Below are 26,050 nucleotides of genomic sequence, written 5' to 3'. Positions count from 1 at the left end.
TAAAGGTAATGATTTATTTGTCTGGAACCAGTAAGAGCATGTTATATATAGCATCTGATTTCGCTTGCCAGAAAGGAACAATGCCTGCTGCCAACTCTATTTGACTTATTACAAAAAATTCTTACGATGGAGACGTGTTAACTGGTAGCATAAATTCTGATCAATCACTTAGCTTCTAAAATCAAAGCCTTGAGATGTCTGGTGGTTGCGGGTTTTGCTATGTTTATTTTCATTTTAAATGCCAGTCTATAAATATACATGTATAAGAAACAAATACTAATATGCCTTGATCTAAGATAAACTCTGCCTGACCTTACATGAACAGCTGGAAGTCAGTGATGTAACCATGGGCCGGAATACCTAATCATTGACAAATCTTATATAATCTAAATGACCAGTGTGAATGGATAGAGGAGGAATAAGAAATGCTTGATCATTGATAAATCATCCGCATTGTTCATGAATGGGACTACTTTGTGTAGCACATGAACAAATTCCTTTAGTTGTGATTTGGAATCAAATAAAGATGCTACATGATTGTCAGAAATACACTAAACTTTGTTTGCGGGATAAACCCGCAACCAAAAACGATAAAGGATATTGCGAAAATTGCAAATGATGTATGTGTCACCCATAAACATATTAACTGCATTCTCTCTAGAGTGTTTCTCGTATATGCAAGAGGTCATGTATTGGTAACTTGACATGTTTTCACTGAGGCTGCACCGATTGCTCTTCTCTCTTTGGAACCATATCTTAAACATTTGTTTGACATATAACAAAATCACATTACGATAAAACGGCAATGACTTTGGATTTATCATAAGATATCACGGCATATTTCACATTCAAACCTATAAAATACCTTTTTACAAATTTTATGACAACAATAAATATGCTCGTTGTACTGAGTATGGAACAGAAACTGGCGATGACAGTTAAGAGCTGAATAGAAAAGGAGGGACTGGGCACTTACTAAATTGTACGCACAGATGTTTTATCAATGCCCCATTTTACCATGACTTAACTCTGTACTACAGTTTAGCATTGCCCGTTCTGACTAAGCCTTCGATACAAATGTGTCAGAGCTTAAACTGAGAAAATTCAAGATAAATGTTTTATCCAAAAAAACCTATAAGAAAAGTCTTTTTGATAAAAGTTTCAAACATTGTCAACAGAATGTCACTGTTATGGTGAGTTTTATCATATTAGGTCTTATTATAAACCCTTTTCATCATAGTCGGAGCCTTTGTGACTGAGTCGTTTAGGTCGTCGACCTCGAATCTTTTACCATTCACCGCTGTGACTTCCGAGGGGAACCTTAGGTCTTCATCTACCATGAAAAGATAAACGGTCGCGATATGCCCTATGTCGGCGTGAAAAAAACAAAAACCAAACATAGTAGCATTTAAAGCTATCTAGGAAGCAAAGATGCACTTTAATATTTATATAAAATTGCATGTTATGTTCAAGTGAGGAAAAAGCATCTGAATTTAGTCTTTGTGTCAAATGAAAGGATACCAAGTATAAGTTCTTTTAAAAACTAAATTTCTATTCAAAACATTCTACTAGTAAATTCAAAGGTAAAAGCTTGGTGAATTTCTTTATGTCTATCAAATGCCGTTTTTATTTTAGAGTACTGCGATTGTAAGCTTAGTGGACCAAGAGAAGATTATACTGGACAAATCCATCGAGTGCATGACCCAGATCTATCAAGAGGCTTCGAATAGCACAAGTAAGGTTTTACTACATGTTGTTGTACAAGGTGTTATTAGGCTTCTTATACCACAAGTAAGGTTACTACTTGTGCTTATCGAATTTTACTAGGTTTGTAAAACTCATGTAAGGTTTAACTGGTAGTGCTTAATGGGTGTATTCTTGACTTTATGAGCACATGTCATTAAGTAGATTTGTTTTTGATGCACTAGATTTGTACACTTAATACACAAAAAAAACAAGGAAGAATATCCAACAGGGAAAGCCACGTTCAAAAAACGCAGCCTCCCCAAAGACACACACGAACAACTCTCGCACATCACACACAAAAATGAACCCGAAAGGACAAAACAAACAAATACAGGAACACTGTGGGGCACCGCCTTGGAACGGTCAGTGGCAAAACCACCACTGGGGAGTTTAAACCGGTTTATGGTGCACCTAACCTCACTCTTACCCCCACCATGTTCCAAAGTCACAAGACAGTGTAAACACAACACTAACTTATTTTTGCCAGTATCTAAAACGTAACAAGTAGGTTTTGCTTGGTATATTTAAAAAGAGCATTCCTGGCATCTTTAAGCACAAGGTATTTTGATTGGTGTATTTAAATAGTGCATTTCTGTCATCTTTTAGCACAAGTCGGGTTTTGCTTGGTGTATTAAAGGTATGTGAAGTGTGTATTCCTGGCATCATTTTTATCACAAATCAGATTGTGCTTGGTGTATTTAAAGAGTGTATCCCTGGCAACATTTAGCACAAATCCGGCTTTGCTAGGTGTATTTAAATACTTTATTCCTACTATCTTTTAGCAAAAGTTAGATTTGGCTAGGTATGTTTTTGAACATCTACGTCAACAAGGTACATGCGCCAGAAATAGCTACAAGCCCGTGCATTTAAAAAAGGGATTGTCTGAAGTATTCAAAAATCAATAAATTTAGATGCATCGACTATGCCTTCTTTTTTGAGGTTAGGTAACTGATTTCTAACTCATTCCTGAAGCCTTTTGCAATCTTTGTACACAAAGGTTGTTTGCTCAACGGTAGCCGTCTGTCTCAAGATATGTGTCTTGTTCGTGAGTTTATCACAGTGGATTTGAAAAAAATAAAACAAAACACACAAACGTGTCATGATTTAAAATTCAACGTTAGACTTTATTGACAATATATCTCTAAACAATTGACTGTAGTGTGGCGATAGACTGAGCCAATAAAAGTCTTAAAGATGAGATCGAAAGGGAGACAATGGAATAGTAAACTTATGCCATTGTAAACCTTCCGGTAGATTAATTAATGTTAAACTCTACACAATGTTTGCAGTGTTGTGATACGTAATGACTGTCTATTTACGTAGAAACTTATATATCCCTCTTTTAGATTCGGGGTTATTCTTTATTAGAAAAGAAAGGAAAACATATTCGTCCATTAGGAAAAGGCTATAAATATTGTAAACTATAGGATAAAGGTTTCCTAAATTTGCAAACAATATTCATGACAATAAAACTATGTTTGCAGGAAAATACCAATCAACTGTACATTAGATTGTTCTGTCACGATCTACATGCAATCATTTTATTTTATTCCTCATTACATATATTATATTGTTTACTGTCTTTCGGAAGAAAATGTCACGTTAATGCAAAATAACTAGTTGAAATATTCGTAATTTTAATTAGTTTCTCTTTACTTATTTCAGCAATATATCATATTAGAGCTGTTTTTCCATCTCTTTTGTTTTAAACGTGAGTTTCAGATGGAAGTGGTTGTGCTCTAGTGGTTAAGGTGTCGGTCGCTGAACCCGGGGGTCGTGGTGTAGGGACCCACTGGGGGCACGACCATGCCTTCACATATGGCACAAGTACTGGTTATTCTAAAAGCGGGTTCAAGAGCGGTTCAAATAAGTCTTAAGCTTTCGTAACAATCGAGCTAGATAAATTAGTAGAAAATAAACTATACTGAAATGTTACACGTTTTTATAGTGCTTTATAGTAAAACAATGACAGATCTCACATCAAACGTTTTAAAAAAGTAGTAGTAACCTATTACTTTATCATAACAAATTAATTATTTGATATAACTTGTGCAAATGAGATGCTTACATTTTTATAAACCTCATGCAATCTCATCGAATTATTGCTGTAAGGAAAGTCTCTAGATACTGCATGACACACATACATTAATTCTTATTTGAACTGAACGAAAATTGTAGACGTAGAAAAATTCCAAAAACGATGTAGCACAAATACAGTCACAATCTTACGGTCAATTAATTTTTCTTTTCATAATTTACTCGCCATCAACGCAACAGTTGTTTCGAACACATTGTCATGTGCGTTCTAGGACTATGCTGACAATTTACGACAAGGTAATGGAGTTAAGTACAGTTCCAGGAAATGTCAAGTCGGTTGCAATAAAGTTAATGCAATTTGAAAAGCTCAGCTAGTTCTTATAATGCCAATTCGACAAGTTTATGCCGAGTAGTACGATTTTCACCAGAAAATAACAATCAGGGCTGTTACATTTCGATCTTCTCAGATCGTTCAGCACGACTTTTATGTCATGTTATTGGTACTGTTTAGTTTCTCAACATGACCATTTCGGCATGGGTGGTTCCAATACTCCCGCTTTCATAGCCTTGGGTATTGTATAATCACCCCTTGGATATGGTGCCTGCTTTTTTAATTTTGTCTTTTGACAGTTCCTGTGATACGCAGGCTCCATAATCCCAGATCCCCTTTCTAAATTCCAGTTTGTTTAGTTCTGCCCATTGTTTTCTCGTGTGGGGCAAACCCTTTACTTTATCTGGGGACCAAACGCCGCTCTTCATGGAATTACACGCCTCAACACGTGTATCATTGAAGGTTCCATGTTCACCGCCGTTTGAATACATCTGCGGTGTCTCTAAATTGATATTTGTACTTTTAGCATGTGTAAATGTTGAGTTCTGCTCAACCCGGGGCTAGAGGGCGTGGACGGTAGCATGCATTTCCACTACCGTCCATGAACAGGCTCAATCAAACCGAGCCTGCAACATTTTCGTTTTTGTCGTGTTGGGTGACCTGTGAAGCTTCCACTTTTTTCTATTTTACTGAGAGATATATTCTATTACTCAAGTGCAGTTTTGAGTAAAAGTTATATTGTAAGATTACTAATGAAAGAGACCTTGTTTTTTTATAAATAAACATAATCTTCAAAATACACCGGCCAATAGAACCACTCTCTTTTTACATGCACATGTAATAGTTCTTCTCAATGCTTGTGCATGCATAAGAACACATTTAGCAGTAGGAAAAAGTTAAGACCATTTATCTTTTATTTTTGTCATACAAAGACAATAATAAAATGTATTCGATTTCCAAAACGATTTGCGTGACAACAGACCATTGTCTGTGGGGAGACATTTATCTTTTTTATCCACTAGAAGAACTTTGTCACGATTTAGAGGCAAATCTTGTCTTTTTGGATTGTTTGCCATGCCGGAGCTAAAATAAAAGAGGCACATAATTTAATATGAAAATCATCTTTTTCTTTTCAATAAAACATTTCAATAATTAATGAGTTTTATTTGAAAAATGATGTATTTAACTTGCTCGATTCATTTCATGTCTAATAGTTAACAAAATCGTACAGTTTGACGTGTAAAACAGATACAGTGCGTTAAACCATCATAATTGACAATAGTTAATCAGTTGGAAGTAAATTTTTAAAAAAGGGAAACCAATTTTAGACTACACCTCGCAGTGTGCCTGTAACCCAATTTCAGTGCAAATGAAGAGTTAATCTACTGTATTGATGAATCTGGAAACAAATGTTAAACATTGTGCTGTTAGAGAGAGATTAAAACATTAAAGATCTGCTATTGGTCCCAGCGGAAAAGGTGGAAATAATTTTCGTGCTAGTAAAATGCATAAAAGTGGATATCAAACGGAAAACTACATGTACCATTAATAATTCTTGCATGGTCTCTCAAGTCTGCACTAGCTAAATGTAGATGTGATGTTGAACATATAAGAATAGAAATGGAAAGATATGAAAGATAACATATACATGAAAGAGTGCGCCCAGAGTGCATATACCCTAATCTCCTCCCATCGCCACATTACATCCTCGCCTTAACACAAACACAATTTCTTTTATAACTTTTATCCCTCCTCTACTGACCTAGAGTGTTTATTTTCATTTCCCGGCTTTGCAGAGCTCTTGTATGTATTTTAGCCTTGTTTATTTTGCTGAGTATATGCACTAGAAAACACTGAAATGAAAGTGCCTAACCCTAAACTAAAAACTGACCTTATTAATAGTTAAAACCATGCTAAATTTGTATCACTTCCCAATGTATTTGAAAATAAAACCCCTAACTCCATTTGCATGCTGAACATCTAAAATAATTTTATGTTTTAAAACCAGAGTACAAAATGTTATTTACAGTTTTAAAACACTTCCCATATTCATAAAAGAAGTTTTAAAAACAAAAACAATAAAACACTACACGGAGTACAGATTTTCCCTACGACGTTTTAAAATTTGAAAACAGGATTTTGCCGCCAGACGTATAATTCTATGATCGGACAAAACGAAATTCAACTTTTCATTTTCAGACAAATTTATAAAGTGACTATCTATTAAGCTAGCTTTGCTGAGCAAGTCATTCCTTATATCGAGATATTCTTCACAGTACAACAAAACATGGTTTTCATCCTCCACTTCATGTTCATTAACACAGAAAGGACATACTCTATCATTTAACATTAACCTTTCATATCTGCCAGTTTCCAGGCGAATTGGCGCTACACCACATCTAAACCTGGCGAGAGCCGACCTATGCTTAACCGGTAAAATTGTATTTACATATGGTTCTGTACCAAAAGAAGTTTTAAAATTCCTGTATGTTCACAGTTTGTTCTGTCCTATTCTACTATTACCCTGTACAGCATTTATATTCTCAGACCAGCACTGTTTAAACTTCCTTATACATGATTTTGTTAATTTATCAATACAAAAGTTTTTTCGATAATGGAGTGCTAGTATCAATAAAACTGGTACAATTATACTCCTTTAAAATACTTATTACTCTGTACTGCCAGTTTTTACAGTTTCTACCAGATTTCTGCTTACAATAATCAAAAATCTTAAAATTTATTCTATCAGCATTTATTTGACATGTACAAGCAAAAAGGTACATATGTTTGCGAAATAAACATGAGGTTTGATAAAATTAGTAGATGTCTTTGAAACAATGGCCAATATTTTTATTCCTATTTTGATTTTGATATTACTGGTAATATTTACAATTTATTTCTACTTTAAACCGAAGTCAAAATGAGTGTCTGGAAAGATATAACGTGCTTTATCACGCACGGAAACCACGGTTATCATAAAGTGGAACTATTCATGCAGTTAACAAGTGTTTCAAAAATGCTTTTTTCCATACTATTTCCTAACGTTCTAAAATCGACCTACTTACCCGTTTTTTGATTAAACTGTACAAACCTACCGCAAATAGAAATGTTCACGCGCGGGATGATCACTTTCACCTTTCAGTCAAATTAAATGAGTGTGCTTCACATGGAAAATCTGTCTATTTCACCTGTCAATCAAATTAAATGGGGCGAACAAGGACGAAGATCCAGCTGGAATATCTATAGTCCAAGAAGGCAGCTCCCGAAAACAAAACATTACAGCAGTGCATGTATGTGTAAACGATATAACAAAGATAAAACAAACATGTTCAGGTCTAGAAGAGGGTAATAAATCACTAATTGACCTTGCTATTAATTAAGTTTATACCCGTGGCTCTGTTTTAGCAAACTGTAATCTCATGAACCATTACTTAGGACTTTTATTACAACATACCTCAAAAAGTACTCCGCTTTAACAGCGTCCGAGTCATGATGTACATGTATTTAACTCTTGTAACCGTTGTATAACTTAACTTGTTTAAAGTAAATATTTTTAAAAGTGCACTGCATTCTGTAATTTTATCTGTTCCATTATCTACCACTTTTAAGTCATTATCAAATGACGTAAACAAATAATTTTTATGCGAAGTACAGTAACACGTTTTCCATGGACGTTAAAACTGCATTGTATAATGAGTCGAAACACTAATAGTATGAACAAATCTTTACACATATTTGGGAATCTATATTTGGTAAAATGTAGATGAAAAGTATCAAATATATCTTGGATCACGCGAACAAAATACGGTTAAAACCGTCGAACAACATGAAACAATGACTTATTTATTATACGTAAAAGATCAAATATATGTCACTTGTGAACACCAGATCTTATACTGACTTTTGCAAAAAGGAATATTGCGTCTCTTGTTCACGCGATAAAAATAGTTCAACTATATATTGAAACGAAAATTATTCTGTATATATTCAAAGCAGTGAGAAGAATGTTGAAATGTAAATACCTGCTTATATGTTACAAACTGTGAAAGAAAAACTGCAAGGTTTTCAGTTAAATTGTTATGGAACGTTCAGATTGATCACGTGGAAAACATGTTGTGAATATTCTGTCAGAACTTGGCTGCCAGCAATTTTCATACGAAGACTATGAAAGTGACCTTGAAGACAGTTCTGAAAATAACATTTTCCCATTGGTTTGTTTCTGAATTGTATTCAGAAACAACCAATCATGGTCCTAAAATCTATTGGTCTGTAAAATCAGGCCCGAGATTATGAACTCTCAAAACTCAAGCATGAACCTCTGTCTGCAAGTGGTTAAGGCCGCTAACTTCAAATCACTTGCCCTTTGTAACCTCGCATGTGAGAAAACCATCTAGTCAGCCAACGAACAGAAGGTCTGGGGGTGGGGTTTTGGGTCCCAGTTGGCAGTCTATGCCTGAAACAACTCTCAGTGGAGTTCTCTTGTCTTCCTCAACCAGTACAAGCAAGGATGTCGCCATGAATGAGTTTAACTATAAAGCCAACAAACAAATACAAACTTATACATCCTATTGGTTGTTTTCATGATTAATTTTTACATTGCCCTGTAGCGGAGTGGTAATAATAATATGGACAAAAAGAGTCTGGTAACTTAATTTATTATTCTCTCCAGGTAACAAGATAGCATTCTATTCAAAACTACGTGTCATAAAATGGCTAGAAACCTATTGCATTTGTTTTTACTACAAGCCAAGAAGAAAATTAAGCCATATAACGTTTCTGTTTTGTTGTGGAATAATTACGTCAAAATGTAAACGTACACTTTCTTTAGTGCTGTTTCTCATGCAAATGACAAAAAAAAATCATATTATAGAAATAAAATGCACATAACAGAACTCTAAACTTTAGAAACGAAATACAATGACAATAACTAAAAGGTGCAATATAAATATGTTGAGGATTTATTTGTGTAGCCTTTTCGTTCGTGTTTTATTCAGTCAATTCAAACTGTGTTACCTTTATTGAAAGTCCATTATTTCAAGAAACAGTATGACAATGTGATTACTTTTTGGCATTCTTTCGGTGTCTATGTACATTATGAAATTAAGTAAAGAACATAGCCATCCCAACAACTCAATCTCAGTAACTTGCAGTTACGTCTGCGCGGCAAGATTGGCATTGCCTTCTTGCGCTCCATCGCAACCGTCACTTTGGTTTAGTCTGATTAAATCTACCTGTAAGCTCGTCCAATATATTTTTCAACTGGGTACATCTGTATTGTTTAGAACTTAATATAGGTATACGGAACGTAGGAAAATTTGACACGGTTGACAAATATTTTTGAAAACATCACTGAAAGGCAATAGGTTTAAGGCAAATATAATATCTATCAAAAATACTTGTTTTTCATCGAAAACTGTCGGTTATTTACAAGATAACAGTCTTAAAATGTAAAGTATCTGGACATTCTCGGTGCTAAATTCAAAATATTTACACATGTTTCTTGTTTATTTTACAAAAGTCAATTTTTCTTACTGGTTCACTTGATACTATTCACCGGAATCATACAAAAATTATACCTCAGTATTAACCAAGTGATACCTTATATAGGTATAGATATTTTATTTCAGTAATAAAACAGGGCATAATATACGTCATTAATAAAACTTATAAGTTTTACAGACAATTAACTATATGAAACTTGACTTAACCATAGTTCAAGGAAATGTCAGGGTTGGTCCACTGTTGTTAAGAACACTACGAATCATTTCAACTTAACGATTGTTTATACGGAAGTTCTTACCTGTCGTTATCACCATTGCTTAACAGGTTATGAGAAATAGAAAGCCGCCCACCAGATGAAACAAAACATCAGAATTGCACTTTGGCCACTATTTATATGCATCCTTTATAATCAGTATTTAAAAGAAATAAAGAGGCCTATTTTAGTTTAACTTAATTTTCAAAATGCACTTCAATCTGTAATTATTTTGTAATCCAGTTTCTAAACGAAAGTTGTGCTCAAGGGATTGGTTAAAAAACCTGTGATACCACGTTTTCTAGAGGAAAATATTAATCATTTTCTGTTATTTATATTCATGAGCGGCTGTGGCACGAATAACATGCAACAATCATATAATTAAAGCAGCATGTTCTGCTTATATTATCATGCTCATTTTCCTTCTACTTAAAGTAGTAATTAATTTTACTATTTCATGAAAATCAGTTGTGTAATTATACTAAAATTGCCTTATTAAATGCAGTTTCCATTTTCCAACAGTTTTAACGAAACATCTTAAGTGACACTGTAGTGTGAGTTTTGAAGGTGTAGAAATGAATTATTGATACGTATAAAAACCACTCATGTTTACAAAACATGCAATAATTATCAAGTCTGTAATTAACCTAGCTGTATTCTTATATTATATAAATTTGAAATGTTAGTGTGTATATGATTTTTTATATAAGCAAGAGAATGACAGTGCCTTAATCCATATAGAGTCATTTTAAAAATATTTATATGCCTTTTTTTAAGATGCAGTAATTATCGAAATGCGAATTATGTATTAGAAGCACTCAGTCAAACTGACTAAATTTTTTGAGAATGTACTTTTGTACAGGATTTACATGTAATTGTCCTTATAAATCTTAGAATTTGCGTTGGGCATAGAGATATTGTTCATAAACCCTAGGTATTCGTTGCATTTGGCAAAAAGCGGAAATATGTAAACACTGTACAAAAGCATAATTTTGTTTATTTATTACAAGCTGTTCAGCAGGAAAACAATTCATAGAACAACAACAGCTCTCTGTGAATTAAAGAGGAAGGAGGGGTCATTAAAATTGTATACATTGAGATACAAATTTATGTTGTTTAAAGTTGAAATATTTCTTGAAAGCATCGCAAACTAAACGTTTTACATGTAATGTCATATAACAAAATTATAACATAAAGATATGATTGACTACAGCATTATTTGTTACATGTTACACTGGCATTTTAAATTTCACTCAAGTTTCTTAATACACTACTGACATCACTTACCACTTATGAGGCCCAGCTTACGTTTTCAAAAAACAATACTACAATACCCATTAAAAGCCATTGAATATCTACAATTGTGCTCTAAATATAATGTTTTGGACATGACTTCATTTATCTACCTGAAGAAGAAGTTTTGTAGGGGCCTCTGTGGCCGAGTGGTAAAGGCGCTGACTTCGACTCACAAGCTTCTCACTGGACACGGTTCGAAAGATTGCTAAAATAGAAAAAGTAGAAACTTCACAGGTCGCTCAACACGACAAAAACGAAAATGTTGCAGGCTCGGTTTGTTTAGTGTTCAACCCGTTTACAGTAGGACACTACGCTTCCCTCTTTGATTGCGTCTGACGGAAGAGGGGGAGGACTCTATGATGAGCAGTTTTTAAATCCTACCAGGACTGAACTGTTTTGATATTTGTCTTCTGGCCTGTTTCGTCGGGCCTTTAAGGGTGTTTCTCTTGTTGCTCTGTCTTCTGAAAAGGCATTGAGTACATACGTTTTTGGTTCTTAAGGTTTGTTTTTTATATATTTATACACGAGCATTTTTGTGTTTTACATGCCATGCCTTTTTGTTTCCATTACGTGTGTAAGAGATTCACCTGGAGGGGGATTACTTTTATTTACACTGTCCCATGTCTTTGGAACATGGTGGGGGTAAGAGTGAGGTTAGGTGCACCATAAACCGGTTTAAGCTCCCCAGTGGTGTTTTTGCCACTGACCGTTCCAAGGCGGTGCCCCACTGTGTTCCTTTGTTTGTTCGTTTCGTCTTATGTGTTGGCTTTGTGTGCGTGTGTGTTGTTCGTTTTGTCCTTGTATGTTGGCTTTGGGTGTGTGTGCGTGTGTGTGTGTATGTGCGTGTGGTGCGCGCATCTGCGTGCTGGGGATTTCGTTTTGGGGAGGCTGCGTTTTTGGTGCGTGGCATTCCCTGTTTGATATTTTTCTTTGTTTTTTTGATTGAGCCTGTTCATGGACGGTAGTGGAAATGCATGCTACCGTCCACGCCCTCTAGCCCCAGGTTGAGCAGAACTCAACATTTACACATGCTAAAAGTACAAAAAGCAATTTAGAGACATCTGCAGATGTATCTAAACAGCGGTGAACATGGAACCTTCAATGATACACGGGTTGTGTCGTGTAATTCCATGAAAAGCGGCGTTTGGTCCCCAAATAAAGTAATGGGTTAGCCCCAAACGAGAAAACAATGGGCAGAACTAAACAAACTGGAATTAAGAAAAGGGATCTGAGGTTATGGAGCCTGCATATCACAGGAACTGTCAAAAGACAAAATTAAAAAGCAGGCACCATATCAAGGGGTGATTATACAATACCCAAGGCTATGAAAGCGGGAGTATTGGAACCACCCAGGCCGAAATGGTCATGCTGAGAACTAAACAGTACCAATAACACGACATAAAAGTCGTGCTGAACAATTTGAGAAGATCGAAATATAACAGCCCTGATTGAATGTACGGGGAGACATTTTACGGCCGCCACACGGCACAAACAACGCTGCTGTGATAATAAAATGGAAAATGTAGAAACTTCACAGGTCGCTCAACACGACAAAAACGAAAATGTTGCAGGTTCGGTTTGATTGAGCCTGTTCATGGACGGTAGTGGAAATGCATGCCTTAGGGTGTAGCATTCTACTTATGAGAAAGCCATCATACTGGTTAACGGAAGGTCGGTTTATCAATCCAGATGCCAATGTCTGAAACAATTATGTAGTCCACCATTTGACCTTAGTTGTATCTGTGTTACTCTCAACCTTTAATGTTTCTAATTAACCTTAACATAGAACTTTCAGACTGTCTTTTCAGTTAGGAAATTCTATATTTTGATATAAATTTTCCTTCTTATTTTCGGATATTAATATTTCTCCATCCCTGAGCTGTGTGTCTCTTTCTGCTCCTTTCTGAACGATGTAACATATGTTCAATTACAGAATATCTATATCACTGGTAAAGATGCAAATCAGACAGTCAAATTGATATGTCGAGATCTATTATGGCGAGAAGCCTGATATTGAGCTCTAGCTTTCTTTGGCCGAAATAGTTGGAAGCAGTAGGCGGCAATCATAAATTTTCGGCATGACATTTCGATCCCTACGACAAGAAATACAAAAATCCCACACAAACGTCACATAGTAAAAATTAGTAGTTGGGAAAAGTATAATAAGATAAATACGTTTTGTATTTAAAATCTGTTGCAGATATAAGGTGGCTTTTACGGATTAAGTCAAAATGTATCCCTCCAGGAATGTTTTATGGCACTGGCGGGCATCTGGGTAGAACCAGTAAATTTCCGTAAGCTAGCTTGGTATAAAAGGATCTTGAGCTATATCTTTATGAATTTATAAAGAGTTTGCTTGTCACTCATACATGTCGGTTCGAACCCTCACTTTTGTTGTAGAATTTTTTTCAAGTGAGGAAGCAAACCAGTTAGCTTGAGGAAGGTTGGTGCTTCTACCGAGGGTACCTGCTCTTGCCTGAAATAATGGCCGGGTGTGGCACCAGGTGTCTTCATCCGCCACGAAATACTGCCATATGAATTATAACTGTGTTGGTGTGGCAATAAAGTCGAAGGGTCTTTTGTTATCATATATTGAAATTGCCTTTCTGTAGATACGGTAGTTTTCCCCTAGATGCAAAAGAATTGTGCAAATGTCTTCAATTAAATCGTATAAATTTTGCTTTCAGATAATGGCTGCCCCAGAGTTTGGGACGGAGTCATGTGTTGGCCACCAACAGATAACGGAACTGTTATGTCTATTCCATGCCCAAATTATGTCAATGGGTTTAAACCAAGCGGTGAGTACTCATATCAAGGTTATGGGGGTTTTAGATACAGTCAGACACGAAACATAATCTCATTAAATAAACATGCTCTAATACCGTTTTAAATTATGTTTCACTGATAAGAATTTAAATATATCATTCAAATAGATACTTTTTCCCATTCACGACATTTTCACATATTCTTATTTATATATTGTGCAGTCGAATTCTTAGTCATACGTCCTATAAACGCCATCTTTGTCTAGAATGTACATCAAGTTTCGTGCTATTTTTACATTTAAGGTGAAGCTTCATGCGTTCAAAAAAAACATCTCGAGTTTGTTAAAAGTCATATACCCCAATTTGGTTGCATTTTAATGTCAAAAGACATGCATCTTTTTTAGTTGCATTCTGATGTGAGAAGTCCATTGAAACACTTTCTGCATTGATTGGTAAGCAATACAGTAAAATACTACCATTTTTTCAGAAATGGCGACAAGGACCTGTGACAGTACAGGGGAGTGGTGGATAAATCCAGTATTGAACGGAACATGGACTAACCTAACGCTATGCTCCGATAGAGATTCAAATTTTCATTACGATGTACCTAAAATTATAGCGGTATGTACACGTCTTAAATGATCTGGATAAAACCTGTAGAGAATCACGCCGCAACTAACATGACTTTATTTGATTGCTGTTTTTCACATTACTGCTTTAATTCAGTGTTCGTGTAACAGTGACCTCAAAAGTTACCTCTTGGAAGAAAACCTCGCACGGCAGTTATGCCCTTGTTTAAGCGTTTGAAAGGCTTGTCACTGTTTCATGTAGTTTCGCAGGTGTTTAACAGTACCTAAACACTATTTTTTCAATTATATTCTCGTCTTGTCGTTCCGCCTATTAAAGTACTGTCACTTTGTTGTTTTCAGTTGTTGTCCTTCTAATAATCAACTTTTTTATCGTCGTTTTCTCGTTCTATGCATATCTCGTCCGGTTAAACTATCGTGACTACCTGATGTCGCTTTGTCGTATACTTTATCATTGCACGACTCCTTGTATAAGTCGCAGATCCAGAGTTTGTGTTATTTACCGGTCCGTATTTCAGCGCTTAATGTTCCTGGGCTAAAGTCGAAACCTGAGAAAAGAATGAAAGTCTATTTCTGGTTTTGGCCTACATACACACCTAATTGTGATAAACAAAAAAACAAATCCATTGCTCTTTTAGTATCAAAGTACGATCGTATTTAATTCAAAAAATACAATTTTCGAAGTTTAAAAAACGGTCATAATTCTGAAAAATATGCAAGCAAGAGTTATGATTCCTGGACAATGTACTCAACTAATCAAATAAACAAGTGTGAAAAGTTTCAAAACTACTTACAGTAGTCTATTTCTGGTTTTGGCCTACATACACACCTAATTGTGATAAACAAAAATTCAAATCCATTGCTCTTGTAGTATCCAAGTACGGTGGTATTTAATCAAAAAATACAATTTTCGAAGTTTAAAAAAACGGTCATAATTCTGAAAAATATGCAAGCAAGAGTTATGATTCCTGGACAATGTACTCAACTAATCAAATAAACAAGTGCGAAAAGTTTCAAAACTACTTTCAGTAGTTCGTCAAAGTAATAAGGGTAATAATTCTGGACAAATGCAAGTGAGAGTTAAGGTTCTTTGCATATAATATACTCACCTTTTTGATGATAAACAGAAGTTTCAAAGCTATAGTTCTTAAGCTTTTGAAAAAGAATTAAGTTAAACAAAAATCGCAACAACGCCAACGCCGACAAAGAAGTTCGACAATACCTAGTAGATTTCAGATAATGAAGATGCACAAATCGCCATAATTAGCCGGCTTACTGCGACAGTCGTCATGAAATACCGACAGAATCCTATTTATTCTATCTATTCTTAGTTTTGATTCACAGATACAATCTTTTCTTATCAATTACGGCATGACAAACGTGCTTTTAAGCTTAAAGCTGCCTTGCAGCTCTTGTAGCTTATTAGACGTCTAAATAATGTAGGATTTTTACAAGTCAAAACTGTTTGAGGAATGAACCTCATATTTCCTAGTGAAAATAATGGAATAGCTCTCGTCACGCGAATTTCCAGTCCTGTCTCTTAAATTAATCACAAATGTTTTCTGCGGATATCTGGATAGATTCTAGTCCGCGCTCTAAAATGAATTGACGCTATTTGTGGCAGACGACAATATCACGTTAATCATTTATTGTGTGATCTGAAAATTGGCATTCGATCAAATATACCACTTTTCGTAATAATTTTAAATTACTCATTATTAGATTTTCGGCCACTCTAACTTTATGAAAACATGAAAATTCGTTAAACTGTATATGTAATACATGTTCGTATTAATGATGTGACGTCATATCTCCGATTATCATATCTACTTTCATATTGAAGACGTTTGAATGAAAATATATACCAAACTTTCTTTTGAACTTTTTTACAAATTTTACCACTTACTAAATTTCATTGTCTAACGTTTTGATTTGACGATTTGTCGCATATGTTAACAAATGTTATCCATAGATTTCCTGCATATGACTACTATACAGAAAGATTTTCCCTGCTTTAGGGAGAGCGTGGAATAAGAAGCAGAACGATTGTGAAGTTCCTTGTCCATGCTGTCCCGATAGTAGAAAAGCAACTGACGGTCGGCTGTCATTCAAGGCAGGCATGTAGATTATTTGTCCCTATCACATAAGACATAATGCATAATTTATGACGTCTTTATATGGCTAGTACTATATTGATGCCACCTAAAGTGAAAGAAAGACGGGAACACCTCTCTCCAGCACGTGATCTGTCAAATGTATGATTTCCCCTTTAGTAGGCAAAAATATTAAATTTCATACTCACATTTGGTAGTTTAGAATTACAGAATACTAAACAAACTGAAGAGAACAGTGTATTGTAGAAGTCTGTACTTGTAAGGACATCAGTTTCTAAATATTTCTGTAGCAAGAAACGATTTTTCAGCGCATAATGATGTTGGCATTCATTGAATGTCTCTTTTATGAATTTCAACAAAAGAGACAACGAAAATCAGTTGTTCAAGACGTTAAATTAAATACGTTGTGACAAAACACTGACGTGAACATCATTTATTTTTCCAGAGACTTCCATAAGCCCTACCGTTTCAAGTCAGAATTTTCTTAAATCCATAGAAAGAGATCAGTAAACTATAGGAATATTTTCTTTTAATCACAATTGAACTAATCTTGTCTTCGAGCGTTTTACATCAAACTTTATATAACAGCGAAAGAACAGACGTGAACAAATGTCAAATCGAAAAGGCCAAGAATCTCGGCTTATCGAGAACAAATAATGCACATTTGACAGCATTTGCTATGGTTATATATTCGCTAAATTTGCAAACAGAGTAACACTTACTAATTCGTTAATGTCATGTACGTTTATCAGCACTATTTCCGAAATCATAGCAAGCGATAAACCACAATTTCTGCAAACTTTGTGAATATTGTAGTTGTTATACAAGCCACTAGACTGATAAAAAAGACTTTGTCACAAAATTTAAGCTTTTGTATTTTTTATTCTATGTAATAGTGACAAATGCCAGTCTATTTTAGAGATTTTCTCAGGGAACTGATTATAATATTATGATATTTAACATAGGACATAGACTGGCTACATTCACAATTTTTAAAACAAAACAAAAACAACATAATAATCATAGTCTATGAGCTAGTCTATGTGGTTGTCTATTAGATAGTGAGATATGGTTGACGTAAAATTTACAGTGCATGAATACCAGCAGTCACATATGACGTCAGTCATCAGAAAATTGTAGGACTATCTTCTCCTTTTTACATTTTTCTATACTGATTTACAGGCACACATGGACCGTATACGACTGATGTACAACATTGGGTATGGGATATCCTTGGTGTCTCTCTTGCTGGCTGTCATAGTCATGATTTACTTCAAGTAAGTAGCCATCTCCTTGCTTTAATGACGTCATATAAACACTGAATAGTGAATAGGAAAATCTATACTAGTATCTCTTCAAAATTATTGTTATATCAGATTATTTAAGATTTAGAATTTATTGTACAAAGGCATTCGGCCCACATACAAATTTACAACACAGTTAAAAAAAAGCATCGACCAATAGTCGTTTACCCGCAATAGTAACTTCAACAGAGTGGGGTGAGAAGTGGACTTACGTGGGATGTATTTATCTCTAATTTCTGAATAAAAAGGACAAATTGATCAGAAGTGGAACTCGTTTTCAATTAAATCATGACAATATTTACAAAATCTCTCGTCACATGGTATTCCTTCATGTCAATTAATTTCTATCAGAAGGCAATGAGATGATGCTCCAAAATTAACAAGTGACTGTTTATATTTCAATTTACATATGGTTCCAGACCAAAATTCGTTTTATAGTGTTTATAGGAGCTTTTAAGTGTGTTATTATTTTAACATTCCAGACTCCATAATTGCTTATATACATCCCTTAAACGCCGACTGTACTCGCTTAAAGATACTTTTTTACCAACAGACTGTGCTTCCCATACAAAACCAAAACCGTTTCTGTAAAGATGTAAACGCAATTTTGTTACCCAGCTCATGTTATATTTCAAGAGTCGCGTACAACACCACAGCCAATGCTGCTGTTAAAGAGACTCTTTTGTGTTTACAAAATTCTTAAAAGCTTCACTTTCACAAATTGAGGAAACATTCAATATCCACAAATACACACGGTTTGTTTAGGTTGTTTTATTACAGTAAAACCCGAGCTAAAGACCACTAATAAACATAAATAAGGTAAAGGTAAATGTCTTGTTTATTATAGTGTCACCCCTTATGAAAGGGCCCGCCAAATTGGCTTATGGGAGACCTTTATTGTGCGTACCAGTTACCTCCAAACTCCTATCACTATGCCAGGCGCCAGGCAGATAGAAGTCGGTAACCATTCATTTAACTAGCTCGCGTCTCACGAACCGGCCTTTCCGGAACGAGTCCCGTGAGAAACATCCCCCGGAAAAACGCTCCCCATGGGACTCGAACCTTCGACCTCCCGATCCCGAGGCGGACGCCATAACCACTGGGCCACGGTGACCGTTATATATATACATGTATCACTAGATTCTCTTCTGATTTTAACCATTCTATAAATACAAAATCCAGGGACGCTGATTAGTTTAACTGTCCACCATTATATGATTGAAATACGATTGAAAAACGGAACAAAACCCAAACGAAAGGATCCATTGGAATTTTCTTTTCACAAATGACTGTTGTACATGACATCTTATTGTGAACCCAGCTAGTTTATATATACTTTCTACATCTTACGTTAGTATTGAAAAATAAACTGTTTTAGTGAAAGATACACATTTATTTCCATTTTTATTTTATTTACAAGCTTAGATATTTTATAAATATATTATGCTTTATTTTGAAATATTTTTTGGAAATAAAGATAGATCTATTTTCCAGGAGGCAAGCCCCTTTAAAATATCAATTAACCAATGGAAAGATTTATATAGATAATATCCCGGAAAATAACTTAATTATGAAATATTATTTAGATTTGTGGGGAGATCTGGAAATTTCTGTGCTAATCGATAGTTTATCATTTCTCAAGTAACAAAATGATTTGTATAGTGAATTCTTTTAATACTAGTTAATTGTTGCTAATCAGTTTATTTCAGATTCATCAGGAATGATTGTTGTTCTTTTTCTAATAGTTTTTATTTGCACTTTTCAAGTGCTGACTTACGGAAGTCCGATGGTTCTATCCAGGTGCCCGTGATGAAATATTGTACGGAGGGGCATCTGGGGTCTTCCTCCACCATCAAAAGCTGGAAAGTCTCCAAATATTCTATACGTCAGTTGTGTCGGCTTGACGTTAAACAATGAAAAAAAAAACACACAAAAAAAACACCTAATATTTCACAATTAGAACAGCAGACTTCTGTCCGTGATTAAGAATTCGCGCTTTGTACATGTTTATACTATCGGAGATAACGCTTTTTGTTATTTACTGGAATTTGATTTCGCGTATCGCTTTGTTCTAAGTTATCCATTGATGAGTACAGTAACATAATGATCGATACGTTTTCTGGTACAAGAAAAAGAACAAATCTAAACGCTATGTAATCTGTAGATATATGATATCGTAGGTCAACATGATATAACCGACAACGGAGAGCATCAGATGGCGAGACCTAAAGTCCTTTACTAATTAAAACCTTCTGCCAGGCTGTGACAATTTTATTACCGCTATAAATTAGATTATGTAATTTAAATTTTAGATTTTCTACCATTCTTTATATTTTCTTGTTGTTTTCAAGAATGTGCAAGGCAAAGCATACTTACGGTGGGTTCGAGAGGTTATCTTTTTTTGGTGAAAAGGATAAAATAACGCATTTATTGGACAGAATGGCCCAAAACAAAATTTGAAATGCAGTCTTTCACACATGAATTTGCACTTTTAAACACTTGAATTGTCAACTGCGTAGGAACTATTTCCAAAAACGCAATGTATACAAGTTCAAGCATAAAGTCGGATTGTATCTTTTCAAGAGGTATTAACTATTTCAGTTTTCGCTTTTTTCACTTAACCGTCGAATTATTACGTCGTCGAATATTTCCATAAGCATAGTTCATCGAATAGGGATGATTTGTAAAGGTTATACAGATGTTGACTTTGTACGAATCAAATGCACGTATAATACCTTAATTATCCGGTAAATAGCCAGATCTATTTGTTAGTGCTACAATCGACAGGAAAGCTTAGCATGATATACCTTGGTAGGAATGTAAGTCTTATCATCGAAAGAAGTGCGCAGTGCCACCTTGAAACTTCTTTACTGTCCAAAAAGATTTTTTTTCAAATAATTGTGAGGATTGTGCAATTGTAATTATGTTGCTTTACTTTTTCAGACGCCTGCATTGTCCAAGAAACACCATTCATATCAATTTGTTTGTGTCATTCATATTTCGGGCAATCATCTCGTTTGTCAAAGAGAACGCTCTTAAACAAGGCGTCGGCTTAAGTTTCGATGTAGAGGTCGCTAAAAATGGCAATATACAATTTCTTGAAGATAGTTCGGTATGTATGAGGCGTTGTTATTGTTAAGATGTACTGGTAATATTTTATTTGAATACAGTCTAACTCTTCTGAACATGGCGTAGAATATTTAAGCAAAATAATTTATAGTAAAACCGTGTTTTAACACCTTTAATACACAATGGGTTGTTATACGTTGGGCGTAATAGTTTCACAAGGGCGCAGCACGAGTGAAGTTATTTTGAACGACGTATAACCGCCCGAGTGTGTACACAGTGTTCAAACACGGTTTTGCTTATAAATAATTTCGATTCTAATACATCTTTTATTAAATATGATAGATCTGTGTTTTCGCGCATGCATGGCGCCAAATGGTAGGTTGTCACGCTCCTTTGTTTATTCGCGTCAGGACCGGAAATGGTAATACGTCTTGCGGAAGAGTTCGATTTGGGCGAAAATGATGGCGAATTATTCTGCAAAGCGAATAACCAACTCAGTATGTGTGCAAATTATTCAAGACAGTTGAGAAATGCAGTATTTTGTTTTAATCTTGTTATTAAGTGAGATATTTGATCGAGTTTGAAAGCGCTATTTCTAGATGCATACAACACGTGTATCGTTGTGATGATTTAAGCATTGTCAGTCATATTAGAAATATAATTAACCTTCAAAACTGATTTAGTCTGTTCAGTAGGTCGTCTTTGATATTGTATTTCAAATAAATTTATCGCCATACTTTTTGTTATTCTATTAAAGTTAAAAGATAGAAATGTTAGAGTCTACTTTTTCTTTGTCTGGAATGAAGTTATGGTTGATATACGTTCCCTTTATAGAAATTTAAACTATTCATATCTATTGTAAAGGTTAAATCTGATTGTGTATTTCATGTTGACATTTATCTTGCTTCCGATATCAATGTTTAACATTGTATAAATGACAGTGGAATATCTCCATTTTATTGTATTCACCTTCATATGTTCGATTTCAAATTTAAATTTACTTATTTCCAGGCAAGGCTAATCAATTTTGCCACCTATTTCTTGTTTCTCAACTTATTCTCAGTTAAGATATGTAATGTTTTCGAAAGTTTGTAGGACCTTTTTTCTTCTATAGTAGAGGCCGTTCTTCTCAGAACATTTCTTTCAGATCATGCAGTTTTCCCCTAAAAACTGACTTTACATCAGGAATTCTATTCCCCTCCGCTTAAATACCGAGATAACACACACCACCACACACACACACACACGCCCCCCCCCCCCCAAACCTTTCCCCAGATAGTATAAATCTGACAGCGGTTATGCAAATTATATTTTCAGAAAACATAATTTAAAGCAGTAACGACACTTCTGCTTCGATTATTAAAGGCTTCATAACCTAAGGACAAGTTAAAGGGGGATTTTCTTCCGTCTTTTTACATGTGAAACAATTGTAAGTTTCAAATGGGAAACAAATGCTACAATGCATTAAAGTAATATATAAAGTCAAACGACAGACATTAGATAACAATAAACCAAACAGCGATGATGTGGTTTTAGTTAATAAGATGGCTTTAGTTGAAGAAATACTTTCCATATCGCATTTATTTCTATCCATTTTGTACAAAACTTCACCATTCTTTCAGCTTGACTTTTTTACAGGCTAGAATTTGATTCGATAAAAAAATGAAGTCCCTCAATAGTTGTTATAAAAAATCATTTTGTAACAGTGGCGTTAAACTTACAAGAACATGAATAATTGCCTGCAGTGTTCTTGTCATCAAACCGTTCATTTTTTACACTATTCAAATTTCTGTCGGTAGCTCCGAATACTTGGAATAAAAATTCATAAGTGACATCAGTATATTGAAATAAAGAACGCTTTATTATTTATGATAATAGAGGTAATATTTTCAAATAGACGACGAGAACTTGAAACAATTGGGTTTTATTGGTGGAATTCCATTTTATTTATTCTGTGGCCTATTGTCAGATATATATAATCTCATATTTCAATATTTCACTGAAAAACGTGTTATAAAAATCCATAAATGTGAACAAAACAGTATATATATGTGGGCTGATTTGCAATCATTGCTCCACTGTACGAAAATGCGGCCGAATTTTTGTCGTTCTAAAGTGCGCATGATTTGTCATAGAACATTGAGTGAAATAAATGTTGGTATATTCGTATTAATCCATGCATCTAATCAACAAATCATACGTTCCTTTTCAATGAATTTTTTGTACTGAGTACCACTTTGTGGGGTAACAGAGCAACTAAACCTTTGACTGCTCCTCTAATTTGAATACTTTGGGACAGGACTGGCAATTCAGTGATCCAAAGTGGTAAAAGTATTTTTGCAGACTTTAAAGGGTACTGTTACCAGATCCACTTCATGAATTAAAAATTGGAACTACGAATTCGTTTCTGTATATTCAAGTATATTGTACTTGTTTATCTTTTTTCAGCATTGGCAATGCAAGATATTCTTTTCGTTCTTTAATTACATTCTGGGTGCCAACTACATGTGGATATTTACAGAGGGGATATATCTACATATGCTAATTACAGTTGCAATGTTTTCGGAAAAATCTGGAATTAAGAGACTCCTTTTGTTTGGCTGGGGTAAGTACGGTATCTCTGCTTACTTAATGTGATAATTCGGTATTGTGATACACTATTCTCAGCTCATTCGAGCATTGGTTGGTGCCTCTCTATGTCATGCCATCAGCACAAACTACCATTACTCTTTTTTGTGTTATACTTGGTGTTGGTTTGCAAGTCATTTTATAATAACCATGTTGTGAATAAATTTAAATTATTTCACATGTTGTTTTATTCAACCATGTATTATGTAATCCTTACCAAAATAAATCTGGCTGTCAGTCTTGTCTGCCATATGTCTGTCTGGCTGTCTGTCATTGCATAAAATGAACTGTGCTGTGTTTTACATACATTTATAACATGCACTGACAGACCTTTATGAACAACAAGAGCCTCAAGGTTAAACAGAAGCTGACCGGGAGTTGGCCGGCCATGTTTTAAGTATAAACACCACAAGTGCATTTCCTATAAGAACCACCAACCACAACACACACATTTGGCTTATGATACATAGGCTTAGAGGTAACCGTCTACGATACTGAAGCGTTAAGAACGTCTCATGACATTGTTAATGTGTTCTAAATAAAGATGTGTATTGTGTTCAAAGCAAATGACGTTATGTGATAAAGGGGACTAACTGTTTCGCTTCACATTAACATTTATTCCATTTTGAAAGTGAAATACCACAGGTGGCGTTTGTGTCACTGAAACTTTCACGATGATCATTAAGCTTCCCGTGCAATAAAAACAATTTAATATATATCCTATCATCATGATAGTAACCGATACCGACAAATGCTGAGAATGTTTCAGTGCTAGAATGTCCCGATGATATATTGTAAATATGATAACCCCAGTCGGAACCCTGATATTAATTCATAGCGGACATTTACCTCATATCTCTCATAAAACACGCAATGCGCAAATCGTATTAAGGTCTAGCATATCAATAACAGGTCACTGGTATTAGACGCAAATATATCACAAAGGAAGTAATTTCAAACAAAACCCTTTACGAAGTTGGAAAAAAAGTTCCTAATACATATCTTAAAAAGACATTTTCTGCAGTGTCATTTTTGCAATCAATGAGATCGGTTATACTTCAAAGGCTGAAAGTGATTATGATCGGTTAGGATAGAATATGGGATACTTTTTTCATACCACTGGCCTAGATTACGTCCGCCTAGTTTGGAAACCAGTCCAAAATATCTAGCGTTTGACTGGATAATTTTCAGCTTAATCTTTTTAATGGATCAATAGCTAGATTGCATTTCCCAGACTGTATTTCTGTTGCAGGTGCTCCAATTGTGTTTGTCATACCGTGGGTTATTATTCGAGCAACATTAGAAGACGTATTGTGAGTTTGTATTGACTATTTTTCTGTCGCTTTTATTTCGTCTTGTTCTCAAGCAGTAACAAATAGCGTAATATATTAACATTTTCCGCTGTCTGTTTGAACAGAAGTATGTCCTAAATATTTTATTTGCTTTCTTTCTAAATAAAGTTAAATATAGCGACATGTTGACATATAGCGGGTCTTTCTGCTGGGAAAAGGTAACAGATCAATTAAACCTAAATAATTAAGGAAATACGGTATATCAATCAAAAGCTTAGTATCAGAAATATCAGGTCGTCCTGGATAAGTAAGCTGGAGAAATACAGTTTTTCCCGGTTTATGAAAACAATATTTTTTTATTTCAAAGATTGGTCGAAGAATCCCATACTCTTGCCCCTTCTCTATGTACTCTATTTGTCTATGATGTTTATAACTGCCTTTATATAATGTCCCTAACCGTTTTGTTTTAGATGTTGGAATACCCATCCTACACCTGGATATTTCTGGATGATCCGGGGTCCTATAGTTGGGGCAATGGTTGTAAGTATCTAAACTTTCCTTTATGTTTTGTTCTTATAATAGGTTAAAGTATAAAACGGTACATACAGCATATAGGTGCACTTTATACCTTTTAAAGTAATTTATTCAGCCTATTTAAACTTTTATCCCTATTCACTATATATGCTTTTTCTCATGTTGCTAGTTGATTTATTGACTGGCATGGGATTAAACCAGTTGACGTTCTTTTTCTTCTCTGTAGCACTTTACTTCTATTAATAGCCGTAGTATTATTTCGATATAATTATTACAAGCAGAGTTCTTTTATCAGCATGAATGCCAATTAGTCCTTCACTGGATGGAAACTAGTTTTGGGGACTATATATCGTTCGTCTGTCCGTCATTCCATTATCCTTTCAAGTTTTTTTCTGGTCCCTGCATAACTCTGCCATCCGCTTAGGGACTTTGACAAAACAAACCCAAGCATTTCTGATAATGAGAAGATATGTCGCGTTAAACCCCAGACCCGAAGCTTAAAACTAAAGCCCCAATATGACTTCTGTGGTACTGTAGACGTGTTTCAGGATTTTAGTCAAACATTTTATTCAAAAACGCATATTTCAGTATA

General features: G+C 34.9%; 1 protein-coding gene across 7 annotated transcripts in view; it reads left to right on the top strand.

Moving 5' to 3' along the window:
* The window catches only part of LOC123531523 (secretin receptor-like), a 103,854-nt gene that overhangs the window by 69,980 nt on the left and 7,824 nt on the right, over nt 1-26,050 (top strand). For all 7 annotated transcript variants that reach the window (XM_045312576.2, XM_045312572.2, XM_045312573.2 and 4 more), the window contains 8 exons: nt 1,636-1,735; nt 13,853-13,963; nt 14,418-14,551; nt 17,814-17,908; nt 20,879-21,047; nt 23,453-23,609; nt 24,885-24,945; nt 25,395-25,464. In XM_045312576.2, the coding sequence (XP_045168511.2) occupies nt 1,636-1,735; nt 13,853-13,963; nt 14,418-14,551; nt 17,814-17,908; nt 20,879-21,047; nt 23,453-23,609; nt 24,885-24,945; nt 25,395-25,464 (897 nt within the window). The remainder of the gene's footprint in view (nt 1-1,635; nt 1,736-13,852; nt 13,964-14,417; nt 14,552-17,813; nt 17,909-20,878; nt 21,048-23,452; nt 23,610-24,884; nt 24,946-25,394; nt 25,465-26,050) is intronic.

Source organism: Mercenaria mercenaria, chromosome 11 (assembly GCF_021730395.1).
Source record: "Mercenaria mercenaria strain notata chromosome 11, MADL_Memer_1, whole genome shotgun sequence".
NCBI lineage: Eukaryota > Metazoa > Mollusca > Bivalvia > Venerida > Veneridae > Mercenaria > Mercenaria mercenaria.
The sequence above is the reverse complement of the archived record's forward strand: the minus strand, read 5'-3'. Positions and strand labels throughout refer to the sequence as shown.